Consider the following 12,122-nt stretch of genomic DNA (forward strand, 5'->3'; position numbering starts at 1 on the left):
TATATATTAGACTTGCACAGAGCTATATGAATGATTTTCAGAATCTTATTAAAAATGGGTATTCTTTGATATGCCATCCCTTACGTTCAGGTGATGGCATATCACCAGTCTATGTTATCACTTACCAATCGTGGGTGTCTGACTGCCAGAACCACGTGTTCTCAGTAACTGTCAGGAGTCCCATAGGTTGGACTACAACCTATTATAATTTTCGGGCACATTCAATTGATACACCATACCATTATTAGGAAGCAATAGCCCTGTGTTATGTAACCATTTATTATAATCACATTAAATAATATACCGCAATGTTTTGTATTATATATAAAATGGAAGAACAGTGATAATTGTATTGCTAAAATATTGTAAAAAATGATAACTATTAGGATATTTAGAAACAATATAGCACGTCTGGTTCAGCTTGTTGACCAAGGAAACATAAGGCATCTCTGTGATTTAATGAATATCATCTTGCTTGGAAATGAGCTTTAATTTAGGCGATACTAAGGCACATATCCAGTTGGAAAGAATCTGTTTGGCTCCGATGGCAAATGAGCTTAAACTTGCCCAAACAAACCGCTTTGGCTCTTTAATTTCTGTGTCATTAATAATTTCACAGCTATTTGTGTCATAATATTATCCTTAATTAATACTGTAATATTTATATTATATGATAATTTACGATTTGGGCATATAAATTAACAATGTCTAATGTTTTTTCACATATAGCATTTTTTTATCATTCTATAGGATGGAAAAAAACAGCATTTTACAATAACAGAAAAATAAATAAGATTTCTAAAATCTTATTAACACGTTTCATTTTTTTCCTTGCATTTATTGACCTGGAATGTATTATTTTAAATACAGTACATCAATTCTACAGCATTTTTACTGGAGTATATCCACAATGATATCAGTGAGGCAGCGCAGCCTCAATACTTTTTAATGACGGTTTGCCATTGTGTTTTTTGCCAATTTTCAGCATTTTTAATTAAAAAATGAATGCAGCAAAGGAACTGCATGTTAACATACTCTAATTGTTCAGAAAGACACAGGCATTATTACAATAGGGTCACACGACCTTACGTTCTCTCATCTGAGAAAATCGGACCGATTATGCTAATCACACTCTGATCCTGATCAGAGTTTGATCAGAATGTGATCATAGTGTGATCCGATTCTCCGTCTTCTCCATTCTGTCAGTCCATGAAAATCAGACCACACTCGAATACCATCTCTGTGTGGTCCAATTTTTTTGACGGATCAATTGACTTGCATGGCTGAGTGCAATCTGATTTATGAATGTAAATTGTGCATGCTGCAATGTTTTCCTCAGTCAGAGGAAAAAATTAGGCATGTGCACGGCCCCATGGAATAACGTTGGCCCGATGTTTTGTCGAATCGCACTCTCACGGAAAATGCGATCATCTGCACAAGTCTTTAATGTGTTTTTTTTGTCTATGCGCCTTTGGGAAAAGTTCCCATGATGAGTATTGGGGGCATTTTTGATAATTCAGATTTTCTGCAGCATTTCTGCACCAGTTTTCTAAATTAGGTTACTTACGGTTTTTACACGCCTTTTTAACATAATTTTTCAGCTGCGTTTTTTTGTCTTTTTTTTCACGTGTCATGTTTTAAATAAAACTGCTGTGCTTTGAAAACTTCCAGGTACTTCGTTTTGATAAAACTTGATGGATAAAGTCATGTGCTGACTGAATGCACTTTTATTTCATTTACGCTGCGGAACCAAAGTAAACGCATATGCAATTTTTTTTACCTGTGGATTTTCCTCATTTCATTCAAGTCTATGGGGAAAATAACACGCATATTTACAGCAAGCGTAGATTGACATGCTATGGATTTCAAAAGCACAACACAGGTCAGTTTCCGCAGGGTTAAAAAAAAAAGCACAGTGGGCATGAGACTTATATACATCCATTAAAGGGAGCCTCTCTGGTCCCCCATGCCCTCCAACCCAGCAGCATTCACATACATATGACTAAATACGACTCTTCTGAACTTCCAGTCATGTGTAGTGCGCCTCTGAAGATGGGAAGCGTAAACCTGGCTACAGAGGAGCAGTGAGGTTGTCTAAATGAGCTGCGCGCATGTGCAAGATTTGCATGAGCTGGCAATGACGCCGCTCGTGCTACTTATGTTATCACGCTCACAGGCGCGTGATAGCATGGAAGAGGACTGACTCGTCTGGGTCAACTAACACCCCATCGACTAGCCCTCATTAGCATAGGAAAAGCGAGGTTATCAATGTTTGTTTTAAACATTAATTCAACTGAATAACATTATACAGGGCTGGTTAGGCCGGGAATTTAGTCACATGTTTGTGAATGCTGCTGGGTAGGAGGACATGGGGGACCTGACAAGTTCCCTTTAAGTTTTGCTGGTACAGTAAGACACGGCATTTTTTTTTTGCACAGCCAAAATATACAGCCTCAAAAATGCACCAAACACTCATCATGGGAACTTAGCCTTAAATTGCCCCCCACACACATACACACACACTCCTCAAAAAAAACCTGGGTGAATTAGCCGTAGCGCATTTTTACATATGGTAGATTTGTTGCAATTTTTCCATAAATCCGAATAAGGTTTGTAAAAAACGCAGGCACGTTCTGCAGAAAATAACCTGTCCAGAGGTACAGAATGGATTTTCTGTTGCAGACCAGTTATTCAAAATTAATCTTTACTTTTTCAACAGAGAAAAAAAAATCTAAAGTTTCAAAAATAATGAAAGGGAATGAATTTTCCAAAAAACAGCATTGTTTTTTTCACATACATGGCCCTTATCATACCTCCCTTATTGCAGTACAGAATTCACTTTGCAGAACTTTCTTCAGAGACTGTATCTTGTGAGCTGGCACCTCTCCTGAATTCTCTAACTTCTCCAACAATTGTATAGCTCTGGCAACATCTGAATAAGAAAGCCAAAAACAATTATTATGCATAGGCAAGCAAATACAAAGCCTTTCACAGCAGACTGCCTCAGAGGAAAGGCATTTACTACTGACAATGATTCCAGAATTATAAGCAATGAGTTCCAGTCAAGAATTGTACATTCCACTTTGTTTTCAAAATTTAAAGGCATTGTACAGATATGGCTTTTCAGACTTATCACATAAAATATTCATTTATTTGGCATATACTGGATTAAAATTCTACTTCTGAGAATAGCCAGAGATGAATGAGCCAAGTTCAACTCTAAGGTCTCATTCAGACATTTGTGAATCATGTACAGTAAATGTTCGCTCCTTGATTTTCAAACATAAAAAACAAACCCATTCACGTCTGGTGTTATTCACATGTCTGTGTTAGGAATTTAGAAGGGTTAAAAGTTTATTAGCAATTTCTCATTTTTCCAACACCATTTTTTTTAGGGACCACATCACATTTCTAGTGACTTTGAAGGGCCTATATGACAGAAAATACCCAAAAGTGACACCATTCTAAAAACTTCACCCCTCAAGGTGCTGAAAAACACATTCAAGAGGTTTATTAACCCTTCAGGTTCTTCACTGGAAAGAAAGAATGAACATTTTACTTTTCGTCACAAAAATTTTACTTTAGCCGCAATTTTTATATTTTTATAAGGGTGACATGAGAAAATGGACACCAACTTTCGTTGGGCAATTTCTCTGGTACACCGATACCCAATATTTGGGAGAAAACTACTATTTTGGCGCACGGCACGGCTCAGAAGGGAAGGAGTGCCTTTTGACTTTTTGAACGCAAAAATAGCTGGAATCTTGAGCGGATGCCATGTCACATTTTAAGAGCCCCTGATGTGCCTAAACAGTGGAAACCTCCCACAAGTGACCCCATTTTCAAAACTATTCCCCTCAAGGATTTTATCCAGGGGTATAGTGAGCATTTTGAACCCACAGATACGACGCAGAATTTGATAACATTAGGTCGTCATATTGAAAAAGTTAATTTTTTTCACAAAAATCTTGCTTTAGCCCCAAATTTCTCACTTTTGCAAGAGGTAACACCAAAAAGTGGAACTCACAGTTCGATAGCCACTTTCTTATGAGCGCAGTAATAGCCCATATGTAGTCAAAATGTTCTGTTTGGACAAACTGCCGGGCTCAGAATGGAAGGAGCAATATTTGAATTTTGGAACACAAATTGGCAGAAATAGATGGCAGGCGACATGTCACATTTGCAGGGCCCCTAAGGCGCCCAAACAGCAGAAACCCCATTTTGGAAACTACACCCCTCAAGGATTTTATCCATGGTTATAGTGAGGATTTCAAGCCCAAAGGTACTACACAGAATTTGATAACATTAGGTCGTCATATTGAATATGTCGTCATTAGTGTGGAGCGCAAGTGCTTGCTACTTTAGTTTGCATCGGGTGCTCGGATATGTGCCGAGTATCGCGGGTGCTCAAGTGACATACTCAAGTCCTGCATGTTTCGCGGCTGTTTTACACAAAAAAAACATGAGGGGATTGCATGTGTATGGCAGGCAAATCCTGCTTTTTTCTGGTTGTCGAACAGATGAGAAACATGTGGGGCAGAGACTCAAGCATGTCACTCGAGCACCCGCGATACTCGGCGCATACACGAGCACCCGATGCAAACTCGAGTAGCGAGCACTTGCGCTCAGCACTAGTGGTCATATTGTCATCATTTTTTTTTTTTTACTTTTGAAAACCCCTAAGCCTAACTCTATCCTCAACCCTAACCCTTAGCCCAACCCTAACCCTAAGCTCAACCCTAACTCTAAGCCCAACCCTAACCCTAACTGCAAAAAATGAAAGAAATAAAAAGTATAAAAAAAATTAATCTGAGTAAGGGGATGACACGGGGGGTGACATTACTAATTATTGGCTTTCGATCACTATAATAGGGTGTATCACAGTGATCAAAATGAACCAATAGGAAAAATACCTCTGATGTTGCCGGGTGCCGGGAGTCTCCACGGTATTAGAACTCTCAACCTAAAACATTACAGGCAGGAGCTAAAACAATTGAGCCACAGCGTCTGATGATGTCAGTGGAAGAATTTTATGCATTTGATCTGTATTTCAGGTTCTGACTCCACAGCAGATAATACTGATACATCTGTACATAGCAGTATATTTCTATGTCCCCATATTCTAGAGGGAGAATAAAAGAGATTTTTTTCTTCCTATAAAATTACTAAAAAATAATGAAAAACAATTACAATAATGTCAGTTTTAATGCGCTTTTTAAAAAAAATAATAAACATCACAAATCAGCAAATAACATGCGCATATTTGGTGTCCCTGTAATTGTAACAAAGAAAAACACAATAATCAGAGAAGATTGCTATTGCGTCGTGTGGTGCGGACACCTGCAGAAAACATGCTGGAAAAAAGTAGCATTTGCGCTAAGTGTGAACACGGCCTCAGCATTACATCTTTATTACATTTTTTATGGGTTTAATAGAGAAAAAATATCAATCACTCCATTTTTTTATGCCATTTACAGATTCCTGTAAAAAATATGATCACTGTGTTGTGCGGGACATCACGTCAAGTGAGGCGTGACTCAGCGCTGGTTTCCCCGCGCGTCACACCCAGCATCCACCGCGCGCTTTCCCAATGAATGGGGAGAGGCAAAGCGCGCGGTGGATGCTGGGTATGATGCGCGGAGATAACCCTGCCCACAACCCAGCAGCCACTGGGGAACGCAAAAGAGAGAGACCCCCGGCTGCAGCCTGGACTTGTCATGACGTCAGCGGATATCAGAGCCGACTGCAGCTTGGGGTCACGTGATGCCTGTGAGGGGCCAGTGATAGCACAGGCTTTAGGCCTGTCACTCAATACTACATACCTCATTCAGATATCGATGATTCACGCACATGTTCTATCTCTGGATTTCACGGATAGAACCCGCACCCATTATAATCAATGGAGCTGCTCACTTGTCATTGTTTTTTGTGAAACCTGTGTCCTCAAAAACAGGAGACATATGGGATTTTGATCTTATTCACGGATCAAAATTGTATATTCAAGTCTATTTGTCCGCTAAAAACTCAGACAGCACATGGATGACATCTTTGTTTCATCGAGTGCTGTTGGATTTTTCCTGTATAATGGTTAGGAGAAGCTTTGAATTTATTTTTTTGCATACAAGAAAAGCAAACTGATGGATGAAACTCACACACTTCTTGTACAATAAAAGTACAGTACATTTGAATGAGACCTAAAGGACTCTGTGGCTTCTGTTGGCCTTGATCAGGGCTCCAGAAGTGAAGACAACAGGAAAAGACCTGCAGGTTGCAATATTCTTCTGATCAAAAAATATCAGAACACCGGATGGAAATGTGTATGCCCCATTATTTTGCTTATGATAGGGCAACATGGCAGGGCTAGGGTCTTAAGTTCAAATTCCTCCAAGGACAGCATCTAAAAGGCGTTTGCATGTTTTCTCGTTTGCATTGATTTCCTCCCACACTTCAAAGGCATAGTCTGGTAGGGAATTTAGGTTGTGAGCCCCAATGGGGACAGCTATGATGATGTGATGTGCTAATTAATGGTACTATATAAGCAAGTAAAATAAATACATAGGCATATATGTTTACCCTAGAGAAACGTATTCTGAAAAATCTATTAGTCTGGGATAATTGGATCTTCTTATACAGAGCGTACATCTTTTAACATAATGAAGGGAATAACAGGCTACATACATGAACATTTCCACCACTTGTTCAGATCATATAAGGTTGTTGATATATGTTCACATAGAAGAAAATGATCATCCGACTCCTAACTTCATTATTACAGCCGATGGTATAGCCGCCCGTGTGTTCATGCTTTGAATATACAAATAGATTTACATGCTGTCATTTGAGCAAAGTGAAGTGAAGTCCATTATAATGGTTCAAGTTTTGGAAACCAATTTCCATTATTTTACATAAGCACACTGACAAATCCAGGACCACTGCCAGCGTTGTTAATAACTAGAAAATCCTTTTCCTGGGATGGATCCAAAAGCTGTGAATGACATTGGTGTTGGGCAGAGTATCACCAGTGTCATCTTCACACATTCCACATTTTTAGCAATTACGACCAGCTTCTGAAGGAAGGTCTGGAACATCACTGATCTCACCAAGCCTCTGTACTAGAAATAGCTTTACCAGTGCTAAGTGCCTAGAAACCTGTAAGAATTCATTTCCGAGAATATGGATTCCCTTATTAACATGAAGAACACTTCAAAGAGACACTCAAAATATACATTAGTCACTTTAGTGTTAATATAATTCCCTCCAGAAATATACTGTATATAGTGGAATTTAAAAATTTGTGAACCCTTCAGGGTTTTCTGCGTACTGTATATTTGATCTAAAACTACATTATATGCAGCAAATCAAGCCCCAACCATATTACTACTAGCATCGTGTTTCACAAATTGTATGAGGTTTTTATCCAGTGATTCAGTGTTATTCTTTCTCCAAACATAACCATTCTCATTTAAACCAAAATGTCCTGCTAGAAGCTGAACTCCCGAGTCTCAAGTCTTTTGCTGCCTCTAATAGCTTTTCCTGCAGCAATGCCCTGTATTTAGCTCCATCCATCTTCCCATAAACTCTGACCAGCTTCCCTGTCCCTGCTGAAGAAAGGTATGACCACAGCATGATGCTGCCATCACCATGTTTGACAGTGGGTATAGGGTTTTCAGGGTGATGTGCAGTGTTAGTGCAGTATTAGTTTTCAATCACACAATTTCAGCCTCTTGATGTGCAAAGCTGGTCGAGATATACCCCCAAAAACTTGCAGCAATAATTGCAGCGAACACACACACACACAGTGCTCAGCATAAATGAATACAACCCCTTTGAAAAGTAAGATTTTTCCCATAGGTGTTTTTAAAGATATATTGAACTTTAATACCAGCACATTAAGGAGTTATTGACCAAATCCTTGTTGAGCTGACATCTATCTCTCACATGTCCTCTCGAGTCCATAAGTCAATGAGTCTAGAATGCTTTTTTGTATCAAGAAGAGAGAAATAAGCCACAGCCTGACACAGCTAATTCTCAAAGCAACAAAGGATTAGCATGTCAAGATCTAATATCCCTTGAAGGATTGGGACAATGACTTAGATATTGATGGATTCAGCAGCCCGACAGATCAGCTTTTTGCAGGTCCCAAAATGGCTGGAAGTAAAATTTATATAAAGCCAAGACACCACAGCCCTGTACAGTGTGTGGTGGCCATTATCAGGTACTGCAGCTCAGCTACCAATATACCACTCAAGGCTATGTGCGCACGATCAGTATTTGAAGCAGAAATTTCTTGAGCGTTTCTGCATCTCCTTGGCAGGAAAAACGCTGCGGAAATTCCGGGAGGTTTTGACGCGTTTTAGACGCATTTTTTGATGCGTTTTTTGAAGCGTTTTTGTACATCAATAAATGCTTTTTGGAGCTAAATAAAGTTATTTGGTGGGACATTGCTTAAACCCTTGGATTACAGTCAGAACTGGGGAGAGTATATTGGTTAATTTAAATTATTAAAGAATGTGTCTGTTGTATTTCAAATAAAGGGTTTACTCTATGTCAGTGTGTTTATTTAACTCTTTACTTTAATTAGGTTTGGTCATGAAAAGGTCTCATTGACACCTTGTCATGACCAAACAAAAGAGCTAGGTGTCAGCTAATCCCATTCACCCAATCTTCTTTAGCATTTCTATTCATGTAATTCATGCGGCAGCTGTGAGCTGCTATTTTTAGCCTGGGAAGGTGCCATTTTCAAACATGGTCCCTGGCCATTATTAACAGCCCACAGCTGTTTTATTAGCTGCTATGTCCCCCCCGATCAGCACTCAGCAGCAATTGGGATGCAGCATATTTTTTCTGCGTCCAAAACACAGTGTTCTAATGCCGCACTTTTGTTGTTGGTACATGGGAATCCACCACATATAATGCCACTTCAATCAGTCAAAATCTGCAGCGGAGACTAGCGTGTCCGCTACAGAAATTGATATGCTGCGGGTGAGTTTGGGTACGTGGCCACGGTCAGGAACTGCTGCAGGTTTGACGCTGCGTGTTTATACAGCGTCAAACCCACAGCGTCCAGATGTTACAACATAGTGGATGGGATCTCTAGAAATCCAATGTCCACTATGTGTGCATCAGAGGCTGCGAATCATCCGTGGATACTGACATGCAGCGCGTCTTTCAGGACCACAGCATGTCAAATTCTCGTGCTGAGTTGCTAATCTCTGCAACAGAAATTTGACCACTAGAAAGTATTGAATGCGGTAAATCCGCATGGTTCAGTGAACACATGTGGATTTACCTGCACTCAATAGAATGCAATGTTTTGGATGCAGCAAAAATATGCGTCCAAAGCGCTGCTACGTCCGGATCGTGGGCACAGAGCCTAAAATTTAAAAAAAAATGGCGAGGGCTCAAGCGTCATTTGTATAACCAGCAGAGGCAAAGATGACCGTTGGGGGCTGATATTAGTAGCAAGGGAAGGGGCCATTAGCCAACAATGTTCCCTGGCTACTAATATCAGCCAACAGCTGATTGTTTAGCCTTTACTGGCTAGATTACAGGGGGACCCCAGAAAAGAATTGACGTGGGGTCCCCCTATAAAATCTAACCAGAAAAGGCTAAACTACACAGCTGAGGGCTGAAATTGATAGCCAGGGAAGGGGCAATGAATACTAGCCCCCTCCGCAGCTATTAATATCACCCCTCAGCAGTCCCAGAAATGGCACATCTATAAGATGTGCCAAATCTGGCACTTAGCCTCCGCTCTTCCCACTGCCCTGTAGTGGTGGCGAGTGGGGTAATGGGGTTGGGGTTCACGTCAGTCTTGTATTGGCAGCTGACGTGAAGCCCAGGTTAGTAATGGAGGGCGTCTATAAGACGCCCCCTTTACTAACTGCGTAGTAAAATGGTCGCCGCATTTTCAATAAAAACACGTCCAGAATAAAGTATTTTATTGAAATAAAAAGCACACGGTTTTGTACTGGGTCCGTGAAGCCATCCATCTTCTGAAAAAAAAGTTAAAAAAAACACAACCATATCCCTCACCTGTCCGCCATCTCGACGCAGTCCATGTACCGTCAACGATTGTGCTACAGCGATCCGGGTCACTTCTACAGCAGTGACATCAGCAATCACTGATGTCACTGCTGTAGAAAACAGCACTGTATACTGACAGGGGTGTAAAATCACCCCTGTCAGTATAAATGCTGCAGGAGGTCACTGGGGTTCATCAGCTGGAAGATCAGCTGATCAGCTCCGGTGAACTTACCACCATGGGAACGTTCTTCTGAATGTTCCCATGGTGAGGTCATGTGAGTGATTAGCTGATCACTCACGTGACCGCAGGTCCTGGAAGCACAGTATACTGCGGGGAGCGAGCGCGCTCCCTCCAGTATACCACCATCCGCTGAGTAGGCAACATCGCCGGGGACCAGGACGACACCCGGGTACGCCGGACAGGTGAGTATAAAGGAATTTTTTATTTTTACTTTTTTTTTTTCTTTTTTTTTTTTTACCGCGGGCATGCCGGCTCTGCTGAGGAGAACTACTGCCTCCCTCAGCAGCGCTGCTCTTGCTGTTATCAACGGGAGTGGCGGTCGGATGAGAGGAGTTGTAGTTCTCCTCTCCCGACCTGGGTACCACCCGTTTCCGCTGCGGATTCACAGCCATTGGCTTTAATTGAAACGCAACATATCCACAGGTATAAATATTCAATTCAAGTCAATGGGTGCGAATTTGCGCCGGAAACGCCCGCACAATGGTCATACTGCATTTTTTTCCGCAATGCTAATCCTGAGCGGAAATTTCCGCATCATATGCACAGCACATCAGGATTACCATTGTTATAGCTGGCAGACCTAATAAGAAGCGTTTTTGCAGCGTTTCCGCTGCAAAAAATGCATCAAAAACGCTTTGTGTGCACATAGCCTAGCAGTTGTAATCCAACAGCTTGCACAGCTACTCTTCCCAACCTCTCAATACACATGCACGCTCGACTGATACTTATAAGTGGTGCTCTGTAAGCACTGGTTTTTATATCTGCGTGGGTTGTATTGCTAGATGCCCTGAACTTAGACCTACGGCATAGATATAAAGGGGAATGATTAAAGAATCTTCTAAGTTCAACACAGGGATACTTTTTCTTTTAAAATAAATATTATTACAATAATAGGAGACCAGGGAGCTAAAGATGTTGATTGCATCAATGAAACCAGATGACACCTTCAAAATCATGCTCCTTACATGATTTAGTAATAATCTTTTTACACTGTTAAAAAAAATAAAGGGAACACTCAAATAACATATCCTAGATCTGAATGAATGAAATATTCTCATTGAATACTTTGTTCTGTACAAAGTTAAATGTGCTGACAACAAAATCACACAAAATTCATCAATGGAAATAAAATTTATTAACCAATGGAGGCCTGGATTTGGAGTCACCCCCAAAATTAAAGTGGAAAAACACACTACAGGCTGATCCAACTTTGATGTAATGTCCTTAAAACAAGTCAAAATGAGGCTCAGTATTGTGTGTGGCCTCCACGTGCCTGTATGACCTCCCTACAACGCCTGGGCATGCTCCTGATGAGGTTGCAGATGGTCTCCTGTGGGATCTCCTGGACAGTCTTTGATGCAACGTGACGTTGGTGGATGGAGCGAGACATGATGTCCCAGATGTGCTCAATCGGATTCAGGTCTGGGGAACGGGCGGGCCAGTCCATAACCTCAATGCCTTCATCTTGCAGGAACTGCTGACACACTCCAGCCACATGAGGTCTGGCATTGTCCTGCATTAGGAGGAACCAACCGCACCAGCATATGGTCTCAAAAGGGGTCTGAGGATCTCACCTCGGTAGCTATTGGCAGTCAGACTACCTCTGGCGAGCACATGGAGGGCTGCCACCCTACACCATTACTGACCCACTGCCAAACCGGTCATGCTGAAGGATGTTGCAGGCAGCAGATCGCTCTCCATGGCGTCTCCAGACTCTGTCACGTCTGTCACATGTGCTCTGTGTGAACCTGCTTTCATCTCTGAAGAGCACAGGGTGCCAGTGGCAACTTTGCCAATCCTGGTGTTCTGTGGCAAATGCTAAGCGTCCTGCACGGTGTTAGGCTGTGAGCACAAC

General features: G+C 41.2%; 1 protein-coding gene across 2 annotated transcripts in view; it reads right to left on the bottom strand.

The window, feature by feature from the left end:
- The window catches only part of LIN7A (lin-7 homolog A, crumbs cell polarity complex component), an 84,874-nt gene that overhangs the window by 24,849 nt on the left and 47,903 nt on the right, over positions 1–12,122 (bottom strand). For both annotated transcript variants that reach the window (XM_073651600.1, XM_073651601.1), the window contains exon 2: positions 2,814–2,932. In XM_073651600.1, the coding sequence (XP_073507701.1) occupies positions 2,814–2,932 (119 nt within the window). The remainder of the gene's footprint in view (positions 1–2,813; positions 2,933–12,122) is intronic.

The sequence above is a fragment of the Phyllobates terribilis genome, unplaced genomic scaffold (assembly GCF_046119375.1).
Source record: "Phyllobates terribilis strain yellow unplaced genomic scaffold, ASM4611937v1 Scaffold_11__3_contigs__length_659146591, whole genome shotgun sequence".
In the NCBI taxonomy this organism is placed as follows: domain Eukaryota; kingdom Metazoa; phylum Chordata; class Amphibia; order Anura; family Dendrobatidae; genus Phyllobates; species Phyllobates terribilis.